This window comes from Balearica regulorum, chromosome 17 (genome assembly GCF_011004875.1).
Source record: "Balearica regulorum gibbericeps isolate bBalReg1 chromosome 17, bBalReg1.pri, whole genome shotgun sequence".
In the NCBI taxonomy this organism is placed as follows: domain Eukaryota; kingdom Metazoa; phylum Chordata; class Aves; order Gruiformes; family Gruidae; genus Balearica; species Balearica regulorum.
In genome coordinates, this window is record NC_046200.1 from 4,774,120 (window position 1) to 4,788,515 (window position 14,396).

At 54.0% G+C, this 14,396-nt stretch overlaps 1 protein-coding gene across 1 annotated transcript in view; it reads left to right on the forward strand.

Moving 5' to 3' along the window:
• Nucleotides 1-8,291: 8,291 nt before the first annotated feature.
• Nucleotides 8,292-14,396, forward strand: part of TMEM132B (transmembrane protein 132B) — a 254,421-nt gene continuing 248,316 nt past the window's right edge. The window contains exon 1 of the mRNA XM_075769570.1: nt 8,292-8,498. Within this exon, the coding sequence (XP_075625685.1) occupies nt 8,414-8,498 (85 nt within the window). The 5' untranslated portion in view covers nt 8,292-8,413. The remainder of the gene's footprint in view (nt 8,499-14,396) is intronic.

Here is a 14,396-nt window from a genome sequence, read left to right on the forward strand (position 1 = left end):
ATGGAGTTACCTGAGAATTTTCTCAGCTGCAACCTCCATGGAAAACACTCGATTTTTTGGGTTGGTTTTCTTTTCTGTGGAAGACCAAGTCTTAAATGCTTCAGGAATGTGGGAGCATCGGCTGACCCCACTGGGACGTGGTGCTGGGGGCTGAGCATCCTCCAGGCATGGCCGTGTCCCTCCTGTCCCCGTGCCCGCAGTGTTTTAATCAGTTCAAAAGCATCAGAAAACGATGCATCCAAAACATAGTACGAGATCATTTGTCTTTATTTTGACTGAGAGAGAAAATCAGGTTCCTCATAATTATGCAAATAACAGCATCTACGTGGCGTATGACTGATTTTCTTTGTACACAATTATTTCTTTAAAAAGAATGCTTTTTATGACTGGCTATTAGAAAAAACAAAGAAAGAATAATCAAAGGATTCTTTATGATATGAATTTCCAAGAAGCCTCAGGTTCCTGTTGTTTTCCCAAAGATATTAAGTTGGCCTGCGAGAAGTAGACCACACGGTTAGAAAAGCTCGTGCCGCCTGAAGAAGCGTGTTGCAAAGGGCTGCCAACACGTGCTGTGCCGCTGCCCGCGCGCCCGGCGGAGGTGAGCCACGGCCAGCGCCTGCGTGCCGAGCCAGCGTACGCAGCGGTTTGCAGTCGGGATAACAATTTGCCCCTAATAAGGAGGAGTGGAAGTTGTTCTCTTTAAAGATTTGCACGTCTGTCCCCAGCAATCTCTCTGTCCCCCCAGGGTCTGAGGTACGGAGGTAGGTCCCGGTCCTGCTTCTCCTGAGGGCAGTAGTGAAGCTTCTGCTGATGGAAATGGGAACCAGATCAGGCTTTCCCCTAACCCAACCCTTCCTCTGACCTCTGCAGCCAAAAACCTAGGGCTGCTCTTCTGGGGAATTCTCTTGGTGCCTTGAAAAACACCTTCCTAGTGAGCAGAGATCGGGGATGGAGCATCTGGAGTCATCTGAGATTAACTCATTCCACTTCATCTTCCCTTCCTCCCACCCTGATGCGTCACACCAGCTCGTGGAGACTCTTGCTCCCATGTTTGCAGTATTCAAATACGAATTTGGTCCTTTTGTTGAGCGAGTGCTGGAAGAGAGGGCTGCGGGTGCCTGTCTGCTTCATGCCAAGCTGGTCCCACTCTAGCGACAGCAGCTGAGCAAAATCCTGCAGCAGCGGGTCTCTTTGCAAGCCCATCCTTGCACAGCGGGTGTCAGGGCACAGTGTGGGGGACGGTTTTTGGCATTTGGGGGAGGATGGGGTGTGAGCCGGGCTGGCGCAGCCTGGCCCGAGGGCAGCACTGAGACCCTCCGCAGCTATGCGAGCTTGCAAGAGCTGCCAGGAGAAGCACAACGTGTGCACGCAGCGCATGCTCCCATTCTGTTTATTATTTTAGGGGCTTTGATCTGGTTTTCCCCAGGACTGAGCAGTTCCCAGGCTCTTGTGAGGTCCCTGTGACTATGTGAGCTTGACTTGGTGGAGATGGAGTGTTCTATACATCATCCTTGGAGCCTCTGGCAGGAGCCCACGGGAGGATGTACGCATGTCCCCTGGCCCTTTTGTGCTCCTCAATACCTGGGGTGTGTGATCAACCACGGTCCCGCTCCCCCCCGGTGCCCTCCTGGCCCCTGGCACAGGCTGAACCGTGCTGGAAACCTTCCTGCGCTCCCACCCCAGCCCTCTGAGCTTGCACAGCCGCAGGAGCAAAGTCCCTTCCCTGCCATAAATAAATAAATAAGCCATTTCTCTGGGTCTGATCCTGCCTTCGCCCTCTCTGGTGCTTCCTCGACCAGAGGAAGAGGAGAGAGCCGTCGCGACGGGGCTGGGGACCAGGTGCCCAAGCCCCGTGTCCTTTGCAGGTGGCTCATGCTGGTGGTGCGGGGCCGGCGTTGCTGTCGGGGGGTATCGGCTGGTCGCCGGCAGCTGCCAGACGCAGGGCATTCCAACCTGGTGCAGACACACAGGTTTTGCCAAACATCCCCCACCCCACCTGCTCCCCCCATACAGGTGTTTGAAATTACACAGAAATCAGTCAGTCTCCTGCTCAGACCTGTCTTAAACCAATTTAATTAAACGCAGGTAAAGGAGGGAGCAGAAATTATGGCAATTCATCACCTTTTAGTCTCCGCAGGTGCTTGGCGGCAGCGGGGCACCGCAATTCCCACTGCTCTGTGTTTTTCCTCCTGGGAGTGATTAACCCGCTCCCTTCTGGCGAGCAAAGCCCCCTCCATCTCTGGGAAGAGGCTTTAAGGATAATGAGAGAGAGGAGATGATTAAAAGCAAAAAAACCACCCCTGATTCAGTTCCTGCCTTGTTCACAGGCTCTCTGCGTGCTGCTGGGTGAATCATTTACCTCCGTGATTCACGCCGGCCCCACGCTGCCGGGTGAACGGCGGCTCCTTCTCCCTGACTCGGCCCTTTGGTTTCCCCCCGTGCGGCTGATGCCGGGGAGCAGAGAGGGGCAGACCCCCAGAGCACCCCATTCCGTCTGTCAGGGGTGCCACGCTGCAAGCTGTGGCGGAGGTGGTGAAGCTCTTACAGAGGGGGAAGGACAGCTCACGGGGCTCGGATCTCTTTACAGTAGCCCTAAATGGCAGTGCCGACTTGCTTTCCTGTCTGTAAAACGGGGATCGTGATGATTTCCCTGCTCATCTGCTCCGGGTAGAGTATAACAGCCCACGGAGCAGGCACAGGGTGCGGCACCCCAAGGCCGCGCTGCTGGCAGTAACCTCCACAGCAGCAGCCACCAGCGACGCGCCAGCCGCGGTCCTACAGGCCGAGGATTCGTTACCCCAGTGTTTTCCAACATTGCAAAATGGATGCAATTATATTTTTGCAAAATCTGGGCTTTCTCTGACCTGGAGCTAACACTCTTTCTTGCAACTTGCAAGCAAGCAGACACGGTCTGATGGGACAGCATGCCTTAACGATGCTCTAAATGAACCAGGCTTTCTAAGGGGGACAGATGGCACCACTGGCAGAGTTTCTGGCTCGCCGCTCTCTGCATGCAGCACTCAGGCGGCTTCTTGCAAGGAAACCGTCTGACTGATTTGCAGCTTCCAGTTGGTGCCATTAATAGCCGAGGTTGAGCAGGCTGGCGGCTCGTGCAGCAGCATTTCACGTTTCCACCCGGGATCCCGGCACTGAGTAACGTGGTGCTGGGCTCTCGCAGGGTGGCGGAGCCCGAGGGTGCTGCACCACTCGCTGTGATGTCCACGGGGCCGTGGGGACATCCATGAGGACTGAGATTTGCTTCTTTTCATCGCTGAGGTTTCTATCCCAGAGTTAAGTCTGAAGCCTCGTATGAGCTATAGGACAAGGTGCCCTCGTTTGACTGCAAGCTCTGATCACTTAAAGGAAAAAAAGCTAAAACAGGAGCAACTTTCAGCCACATCAAAGCCTCTTCCCACCCTTCGGGCAGCGGCCGGCGGCTTTCAATAGTGGCAAATCCACCAGCTAAACCAGCAGTTTCTTCCCAACCTTGCCGTGTCGGTCAGGGCAGTCCCCCGGGGGCAGCCACGGAGCTGGGCTCATCCGCTTCCAGGGGTCCTGGCGCTGACGCTCCCCAGGCCGCACGCGGGACCTGGTTTTATTCTCCAGACCAGTTTTCCCTGTTTTAGAGGCCCCCGATGCCTCGCTGAATGCAGCCCCTCTGATTTCACAGCACACCGCAGGTCATGACTTGTCCAGCTGGGAAGAAAGTGTTTTGCTTTCCTATTATCTCCTCCTTTGTACTTTAAATAAATAACACAAGTCGATTTCCAAAGGCTGCTCAACATACAAAGTCAAAATATTTCTGTTCAAAAGCACCAAAAATATTTAGATGTTACCATTTTCTTCCCCCAGCCAAAACTGTTTGTGGAGTTTGACCCGGATTCGCAAGCTGCTTTAGTGATCCCCAAACCAGCAGTTTTAGGACAAATCTGGGTTGGTTTTTTTTCGGAATCACCTAACTGTTTTTAGGTCTGGCAGGCTTTTATTATAAACGCTGATCTAATGAGCTTGGCCACAAGGGTTCAAAGTGGTAAAAGCTATGGGGAGCTTTCAAATACTGTAACACACCTCACAGGGTAATTAAACGTAATTCTTTCCCATCGTTATTAAACACTGGCAAAGGAAAAGCTGGGATAAGAAAAGATTCAACTCCTGCCCCCTTTATCAGGTACCGCTCCGATTCTTACGGTAATTTTGCAGATCCTTCGCAGATCCTCCTCCCCCCCCCCCCGCCCCGCTCTCAAGTCCAAATGTGTTCAGAGCAGGAGCGGACGCTCGCCGGCCGGGCTCCGCGGCCCGAAGCGGGGGGCACCCGGGGTCTCACCCCAGCAGGGTGGCAGCGCCGGGTGCCGGGCAGGCGGGTGGCATGGGGAAGGATGGGAGGGAGGGACCCTCAGCCTTCCTCGAGAGGAGTTTCTTTTTCACCCTGCTTTGAGTTTGTGGTGACCACGCGAGTCAAATTTAGCCGAAGCGATGGCATTTCTGCAGTCCCCTGTGTGCCGTACAGAGCCCCGGGCGTGCTCAGGCTCCTTATTCCCTCCAGGAAATAAGTGTCTAAACACAGCTCAGGATCTGGCCTCCATCCTTACCTCTCCGTGTCTCCCAGATGGGTTTTTGCTTCCTAATATGCTAAGACATCTTTAGAATTCTTGTCCTTACTGTTTACCTAGGGATGCTCCCGGAACCGTCAGTCTTTTGACATTTGAGTGATGTAAAAACCCAACAGCTTTCCATAATGCTGCAAAGTCTTTCATAACGCAGGTTGCCTCTGTGTGCAAAGTCACGCCGGCACAAAGGAAGTATAGCAACGTCTTATCAGAATAACTTAAAAGGAAAACTCCTTTGGGAAAAGAATTATTTTAAGGATTGCATATGGGAGACCCAGATTATGGCACCAACAGGCTCTGGGCGGCTCGGCTGTCTCGGCGGCATCTCCTCATTCAGCTTTTGCTGCTCTCGCACCAGAAGAAGATGGGAAAAGACAAGCCACGCTGTAAGCCAGCTAAGGAGCTTGGAAACGGCTCAGCGGCTGATACAGAAACCAGGAGCTCCGATGAATTGTGCAAACGCAGTCAATGAGCATTTATTGTCCTGTTGCTTTGACGAGAAAGCTGTAATAGCCGTAGCTATTTATTTTGTTGATTCATCTGCAATTCTTCCTTACGCTTTTATTATTCCCCAATAATCCCCTTCTGTTTTCTCACACCTCCTCTTTTAAACTCAGCGAGGGAAATAAATCCCGGTTGCCCTTATAGTTAGGGATCAGCTGGATTCTCCTGGGGGTTTGCTGCCCCATACGGAAACGCCCGCAGCAGTCCCCGGTAGCCCCCGTTACGGGAGGAACTCCTCTGTCGCGGGCTCACCCCGTAAGGTGCTTTCTGGGCTGGAAAATTGCTAATTCCGATGCTTTTTCTCTGTGATAACTTGTGTTTTCACCCGTTTATTTGTACTCGGTCCCTAGTGTTCAGTGGCAAAACCTTCCAAAGAGTTTATTATTGTTTGTATTTTATTTTGTTATGGTTTGTTTCTTGGAACACAAACAAGCTAACCTGCAGGAAGAGGAGAGAGGGCAATGCCAGAGCAACCACCTTACAATCTGTAGACATCACCTAATACATTTTTTCCACTTCATTTTCACCTGGATGACATTAGCCTTCATTAAAAGACAATAAAAGCATTAAAGTGTTTTGTAGAGGAAGATCTTACTGCTTTATTTCGCTGAGAGAGAGGCACGTGAGGAATTGGTGCAGCTTTACTATTGAGCTTACTATTATTTACCCCTCGGCACAAGTTTGGAAAGGTATTAACCAGACCAGTCCTGTACGCGGCAAAGAGGACCGGGGCTGAGCACCTCTCAGCCAACGCACCTGGATCTTTCTAAGCACGATCGGTTCCTCGTCAGCGCTTTTTCAGTCTGCAAAATTCCTCACTTGGGATTTTCTTTCAAATGTTGGTTATAAAAATCACGCTTAAAAATGTGTAGCAAAGCTGGAATAAAGTCTAAACGCTTTCCAGCGCTGCCACAGAGGTGAGGTTGTGGCCCAGGCCCTCGGCTGCGGGTAGGACTCGCAGGGGAGATGAGGGGGGCAGGAGAAAGCGCTGGTCCAGCGTACCCCAGCCGGGGGTTGTCTCTGGCTTTGAGCTGCGAGAGGGAGTTGTCTCGTAGCTGGGCGCCTGTAACCCCCACCCCTCCGTGCGCCGCTGCCCCCGGGCACGCAACCAGGCTGCGGGGCGAAGCTCACGGACGGCTTTTGGATGTCCCTCGCGATCTCCCGTGCACGCCCCTCGGGACGCCCCTTGCCTCTGCGCATCCCTTCGCACACTTCTTTCACGGTGGCACAAGCCTGCACGGACACCTGCGGGGTTTAACAGCGCGTAACCCACCGGGAGCTACCAGGAACACCTGAGCACTTGCCCGGCATTTCTCAGGCTCTGCGTTTTTAGGCGACGTGAGGCGAAGCAGGAGACGTTTCAGGCGGACACCCGCAGCTGGCCGCCCCGAGCCCCGCTCACAGCAAACCCAGTATTGCCCCCCCTGCGTCCCCCAAGAGAGAAACCAGGATGTCTAAAGTAACTAATTAACTGATTTGGGATCACCAAAATTAGCTAGCAGCTAAATGTTCGTGTTCTATTTTATTATATCAAGTACCAAGAGCAGACAGCAAGATGATCTTCATTATTGCTGCTTTTTAAAAAGTTTTATTAGCTTTACCTTGAGGAAACTAAATCTTTGGGTTCTCTTGGGTTTTTTACCACACCCGTGTGGGCCGAATTCCTCCGGCCTGAGCTTGATTCCTGTGTGTGTCTCATGCCACCATGTAACATTTCCCTACGTGGGAGATAAGCATTTATTCACGTTTCTGTTTGGGTGGAGTGGTAAAATATTAAATTTTTTATAACATTCACAGGAATGGTTATGGAGGCAAACAAGATTACAGCAAGTGCTACATAAAAGCTTGTTTATGCAGGGAGGGGAAAGAAAAATCAAACTCAGAGACATGTTTGCAAAACTGTGGAAGAACCCAAGGGGATGTTTGGGGGTTTTTTTCTTGGTTTTTCCTCTCCTTTTCTTTTCCTACCTCACTGTTTTTCTTGCGATCACAGTAACAACTCCCAGCTCTTGAAGGGCTGGGTTTATTTCCAGTGACACGTCGGCTCCAGCAGCGGGTTATTGCTGGATTCAAGGGTGGGGGGCTGCACAAGACGGGCAGCACTTGGCTTTGTCATCAAGGCGCAAGCTGTCTGCACCGGGGCAGGGGAATGCAGCTCCCCTGGGCCTGGGGGGCTGGGGGCAGTGTCTGCAAGGCTACAGGCCAGCCGTGCACGCCCCTGCGCACACCCCTGCGCACACCCCTGCGCACGCCCCTGCGCACACCCCTGCGCACGCCCCTGCGCACGCCCCTGTGCACTTCTTTGGATGCCCTTTGCGCACTCCCGTCTGCGTTCCTTTGCACAACTCTTTGCACACCCCTCCGCTCCCTTTGCAAACCTCGTTGCACATCCTTGTGAACACCTTTGCACACCTTTTCGGTTGCCCTGCGCGCGGCCCTACGCCGGCCCGCGTGCCCACCTTTGCACACCCCCACGCGCGCGCCCAGCCCCTCGCCCCGCCCGCTGCAGCCGGCCTCGCGCAGTGCCGTGGGCGGCCGCGAGGGGGGACCCGCGCTCTTCTCGGCGCTCCGCGGCCGCTGAGGGAACCCTCCCCCCCCCACAACCCCGCCGCCCGCTCGGGAGGAGTGTCGGCCCGGCCCCGGGACCCACCGGCCCCGACCCACCGGGGGTGAGAAACTTCTCCGGGCCGCCAACAAGGGGGTGTCGTGCAGAAAAGGGCACACAGGGCTTCTCTGCCCCCCCGGTTCCCTCCCCCCCCCGTGCTCGCTGGCCCCGCTCCGGCTCCCGGGAGCCGCTTGTCCGGGCGGCGGCGGCCCAGGACAGCGGGGCCCCCACCCTGGGCGCAGCGGGGCACCTGCCCTGACCCCACCCCCGCAGGTGAGCCCAGCGGCACCGCCCCGGCCCAGCCCAGCCCAGCCCCGGCTCGCCCGTCCGTCCGCGCCGCCGCAGCCCCCGGCGCAGCGCCCGGCTGCCCCGGGGGAGCGCTGCTGCTGCTGCTGCTGCTGCTGCTGCTGCTGCCGCCGCCGCGGCGGGCGGGGGCGGCGGCGCCGGCTGCCCCCCGGGGCGGCGATGCGGCGGGGGCGGCTGTGAGCGCGGGGCCGGCGGGGAGCGGGGATCCCCCCCCCCCCGCCTCCGCGGGGTGCCCGGCCCCGCTGCCGCCGGACGGGCGGGCGGACGGAGCCGCGCAGCTGAGGGGAGCGGGCAGGCGCGGGGGGAGTGGTTAGCGGCTCCGCCGCGACACCCCCCGCCCCCCCCCCCCCCCCGCCCCGTTAAGCCGCCCCTCTCCAAATAAATCAGCACCATGACTACTTCTGGGCATGGAACAAAGAGGATGCTCTCCCGGGGCCCCGCGCTGCTCCTGGCGCCGCTGCTGCTCCTGTGCCGAGGTAACCCCCAGTTCCACCGCCGCGACCCCGAGGGTTTCTCTTTTTAAAAAACTCTTTTCATTTATTTTATTTTTCCCCATATTCTTATTTATGGCTGTTTCCCCCTTCCCAGCCCTCCCGCCGACGTGGCCGCGGAGGGCGGTGGGGCCCCCCGGGCGCTCCGCGCTGCCCTGCGCACCCGCGGACGGGGGACACGCACGTACACCTCTCTTGGGCGCGCAAAGTTGTCCCCATCCGTCTCCACCGCAGCAGACCCCCCGCTACGTCCACAGTCGCCTCCCCGGGTGTTCCCCCCACGCGTGTCGCGGGCTCCTGGCCCCCTGCGTCGGGGCTGCCCCGCGGCTCCGGCCGCTGCCAACGAGTCGCTGCCGGCTTGGGGTGAAAAAGGAAAAGTTTGGGATTCCTGGAGCGCTGGGAGCCGGGGAAGGGTCGCGGGGTTTGGGGCTTCCCACGGGGCTCCCGACCCCCCGTGCCTCCTGGCTGCTTCTCAGAGTATAGCTCTGGCTGTACTCAGGGGTGTGTGGGGCAAAGATGCGCAGGAGTTAAATCTCTTCGGTAAAATAACGCTTGTGCCGGCTTTACCGTGCTTAATTTTAAGGAGGGTGGGTTTCCATGGGCTGGTGGGGAGCAGGATCAGGCCCTTAGGTGAGCCAAGGTGGGATATCCTAACTGCGGCCAGCTGCGAGGCAGCATGCCGGTGGCTTGGGAGAGCGTGGCTTGGAGCATCTCTCTCTTTTTTTATTCTTTTCTTTTTCTTTTTTTTTTTTTTCTCCTCCCTAGCTGAACTCAGGAGCAGCCTTGTGGGTCCCAATTGCAGGTGTTTGTGGGGAAAGGCTCACTCCCAGGCTGGCAAGCCGAAGCGCTGCCCCTGGGAAAGTCTTTTGCAGGACTCCTCTCCTGGCACGTTTTCCTCTGCTTGCTCGTGTGAGCTCTCTGGCAGATGTTGTTCTTAATAAATAGAGGTTGTTAAAAGCAAATTAATTAAGGTGCATTGGTGCTGAAGTTGCTGTGCAATTTGTTTGCCTTTACTGCTGCTCGGGATGGTGCTCGTGTTTGGTCATAGCGTGGAGCCTGGGCTGCTGGGGAAACTTCACCAGGGCTTTAGGAACATGACTAAACGCAAAGATTTTAGGTGAAAAAGGAGTGATCCACGGGAGCGGTAATAGCAGCGGCTGTCGTTCCTGGGGAGGGCACAGGAAACGCATTGTGGCAGGAAAGCGTTTCGGGAAAGGAAACAGGGACAGTGGGAACAATTTGCGAGGAAGGAGGCATCAGCCTCGCGGAGACACACACATGATGGGCAGAAGGGGGTCCTTGCTCTGCTTACCCTAAAAAGCACCGCTTACCTCAGCCCTCAGACTCCCTCCTTTGCCTGGGGTGTGTGTGACCATGGGGGCACTTGGAAATCCTGTTGAGCGGGACATGGGTTGTGGGGTGCAGGGCACAGAAAGTGGGGTGCAGGTCATTGGGAGTGGGGCACTGAGGACGGGATGCAGAGTGTGAGTTGTCTGCGGGTCAGTGCTGCCCTGGCAGAGCAATGGCTTTCCGTTAGCAGCACGATGCCCTGTACTCTGTGAAGCTCTCCTTTTATTTGAGGAGAGAGTTAAGAGCAGCAAAGGAGCAGGTTTTCTGATATTTTTTTTCGTTGCTTTGACACATTAATGATAATCTTTTCTCTGATATTCCCCGCTCCCATCTCCTCCTGTGTGGGTAGCTACCATGGTGAGATTGGACTGTGGGTGTAATTCTTCCAGCGCTCTGAATGCTTAAACATATGGAAACCCACTTTGAAACAGTTTGTGGCTGCAAACCTACCGTCGTACCCATCCCTCTCCCCTGCTCTCTGAATGCCTCCCTGCACAATGTGCACGTTAGAAACTCACAGCGTGCTTTCAGCTCAAGCTGTGAATAACAAATCCATCCTCAGCCTGCGCCTTTCTCCTCTCTAGGCAGTAGCATCCCTTTGCTTCCCGTAGCGGAGCGCTGCCCCTGCCCTGTCCCACCCCTGGTGTGGACCGCAGCAACGCCTGCATGTGGAGAGGGGGTTTGGGATCCAGGGAAACCTCTTCCGAAAGAGGCGAGTGGTGGCAGTGCCTGGGAACGCCTCCCTCCGGGGCTGTGCTGACCTTGCTGCGGCTCGCTGTGCTCCAAGTCGCCTTTCTCCTCTGGATTACAGGGGTTAATGAACCACATCTTGGTTTGGGTTGTTGCAGACAGGAGAGACACCTGCATGAGTCATGCCGTGGTGCTGCCATCTCTGCAAAGCTCCCAGCTCACACAGACGGTCGTGTTGGGCACTTGCCATTTTTCTCTATTTATTTGCCTTCGCTCCCTTCCCCCTTGCTGGGGCCGGCTCTGGGCAGGCTGCGTTTCAGGGACTGGAGGTACACCAGGCTGGGTTCCTCCAGCCTCTTCAAAGCGGGTGGCAGTTGTTCGCCTGTCAGGCAGGTCCCCTAAATAGCTTTGTGAAGGTCCAATTAAGAGATCACTCTCCTGTCCCCGGGTCTCTGGCGGCCCGGCTGCTGGCGCGCGTGCGGCTGCGAGCAGAGGGGGGGTGTGTGTGTGTTTGGCAGCCAAAGGCCGCTCACGCCGAGCTCGAGGATGTCTCTTGCTGGCAGCAGGCCCCCGTTTGTTGCTGGCATCTAGGCAGGGTTTTTGGCCGCCTTCCTTGCTGGCGGCAGCGGAGCTGTCTCTGAGGTTATGTGAATAGGTACCTGTGAATGACCTGGATGAATTACCTGAATATTTTGTTTTCCTGCCTGATGCTATCTCAGCGGCTCACGTCCCTGCCTTGCGCGCGGGCAGCGCTGCGCACCCCGGAACAGGCGTGGGAACGCGGGGCTGCCTGCTGACGGTGGGGGGTACGGGCATGGGAACGGGGCGTGCGAAGCTTATTGAACAAACCGAATGCTTCAGCCCCTGGGAAATGGACTTGGGCTGTCGTGATGCGTGCGTGAGGAAGGACCTGCGAATTGCTTTTAGACTCTGGCTCCAGGGAGGTGTGGGTGGAGAGACATTATGCTTATTTTATTATGTGTCCCTGTATCACTCTACATAATACGGAGGCACTTTTTATGCAGAGGCTCTTCAGGAGCAAAACCAAAAGACCTGTATTATCTACTGCACAATAGATTTGCAGAATGTGATCATACAAACTGTTGAAATGTAGATTATTTTCCCCACATTAGTGCAGATTTCAACATTTTATGTAATGATCATCCAAACTGATGTGATTTGGGGGTTAGTGGGGTGGGGGGAGAAGTCTGAAATTATTATACTGCCTCTTACTCCAGCATCCAGTAGAGCAATATATTTCAGATATTCTGATTTTTATTTCCCATCAGTATAAATCTAGAGCAGGTCTTCTGAAGTTGGCGAAGCCGCTCTGGATTTATGCGTTGCTCCTGTGACCGGTGTTGGGCTCTCTGGGAATGCAGGAGGCAACTGTGTGACTTGCCCTGCGCAGCATTTTTCACTTCAAAAATCTCCTGTCATTGATGCTGCAGCCTCCTTTGTATATTTGAAATGGGGAAGCCTACATCACTCACTGTTTTCAGGTTTTGATTATTTTCTTCAATTTGTCAGGCTTGGTCGCAAAGCTCCATTCACTGACACCTGACTCTTTGGCTGATCAATAGAGTCTTCTGAGGTTTGAATGCCAAAATAGTTACATTTAAAAAAAAATCAATAAAGTGCAATTAATTTGCTGTATTTTATTACTGGGAATGATAGGCTTTCCAAGACTCTCACTCTAAGTCCTATTATCCCTGTGTTTAAAGCAGCTTAGTGTGGCGAGGAAGGTACAAACCCACGAGCAGCTGCAGGAGGTCAGAGCAGAGGGTTGTCAAGACCGGGCCACCGTTTGTGTCATGGGAAGGATTTTTGGATCAGGGATGTGTTCCTGAGCCAGAGATGGCATCTGTTTGTTTAACTGCTGTGATGAGTTTGCTATCGTGGGTTTGCCATAGTGGATTTGGTCACTCTTTGAGCCCAGGCAGATGTCTGGTGTGCACAGCATCTCTGGACAAGGACGCCCTTGTTACAAAGATCCTGGAGAGAGGAGTCTGTGTGCCATGGAGCGTGGCAGGGATTCGGGCTACGTATGGTTTTAGGCTACATTGAGTTCTGCCATTGGTGCTGATGGGACAGAGATTTCCACCCTGGTGATCCTGCACTGAGTCAGGGTCCTCCTGCCCTTCTCTGTAGCTCCTCAGAAACATGACTTGAAGCCGGGCTGCTCAGGAGACCTGTGCTGGGTGCTGTCCCAGGAGGGTCCCTTTGCTGAAAGGTGGAGGAAGCAAAGGGTATCATTTCTCGTAGTATTGGGTTAAGACCACTCATGGTGCTGCTCTTCCCGGCCACAGCGGCTGAGGCTGATGTGAAGCACACACTTTGCTGTGATGGAGAGGTGGCTTTGCCAAGTGATGTGTCTTGTTCATGCAGGTGATTGCAAACCTGACTTGTGTCAGAGGTGTGACCGGGGAGCAAAGGGGAGGTGGCAATGTCCCACATCCTGTGGGAAGCAAGCGAAATTAAAATCTCCTGGCCTTAATAAACATCCCACTGAATGAGAAGCCATCCCACTGAAAAAAATACTGTCAGCTCAGCAAATTAAATTCACTGAACTTGATTCCCCCTTCTCCCTCTGCCTAAATATAACTAATGTTTGTTAATGACAAGCGGTGACTTGATTTGTTGGCATAGCATTAGCACTTACCCCTGTCAGTGGCTCAGCTGATGTGCTGGCACGTGGTGGTAACGGAGATGCTTTCCCCACTACGGCTGTCAAATCCTCTTGTGGTTAAGTGCCATGGAGGCTGGGGAGTGTGAGTTACCATGTGGTGCTCTAGATGTCGTGGAAGATGCTTTGATTTCACGCTGTCGGGAGTTTCCCAGCTGGCATTTCAGAGGAAGCCATTCCCACATGAGGATGGGCAGGCAGGAATTACAAGCAAAGAGGTCCTCTGAGATAACTTACAGGGGTGGACTGGGATTGCTCGGTGTCTGGCTTTCCCTGGGTATTTCCATTTCCCCCCCCCGTGACATAGAGTGCTGCAATGGGAAGTAATGCAGGTGCTGCTTGGAGTGTCTGCGGTGGGTAAATTCAGTGTGGAAGGACTTCACTGTTTGCAGAGTACCTTGCACGATGGACTTCAGTCTCAGGTGTAATGTAAATATTAACATTTCTTCCACACTATCCAAAAATTCTCTTGCAACACACTTTCAGCTTTTCTTTGTTTACATAAATGTGTTTGTTTCCGACAGCATTCAGAAAGCTTCATGAATTTATGATGTGCTCCAGATCCGAGCATACTTTCTTTTTTCCTTTTTTCTTTTTTTTAAACACTCTTTCTTCCCAAATTTGGTGATGAAATAGCAAGAGGTATGCATACTTCAGCAGGCTATTGAGAGGCAATGTAAACACCATCTTTCATGGAAAATCAGTTTGTTCAAGTTCAAAAGCAGTCCAGCCTCCCCACTTGATCAATTTACCTGTCATAGGAGATGATTTTAAAAGTGGTGATTACGTCCCATCTTGTCTCTTGCAACTTCAGGCAAGGAGAGAAATTAAGTGTAGCGTTTGATTCTTAATGCTGGGGGTTTTTTGTGTTTGGTGTTTTGTGGGTTTTTTTTTTTTTTTTTTGGTGGTGGTAGTAGGGGGTGAAGAAGAGGGATGCCCTGAGGGGATGAGGGATAGCCAGGAGCAGAGGGGTTTCCAGGACGCTGCCATCTGCTGAGCAGACTGGTTGGAAGCTGTGTGTAAACCAGCTCTGTTCATCTCACCGTGGTTGCACCAACTGTCCCTCGAGAGCCGCTCTGCTCCATTGCTTCCTCCGTGGTGGAGGAGGAGATTGCAACATCAGAAAAATGAGCTTCTAGTGAAAAGATGCTAAATCT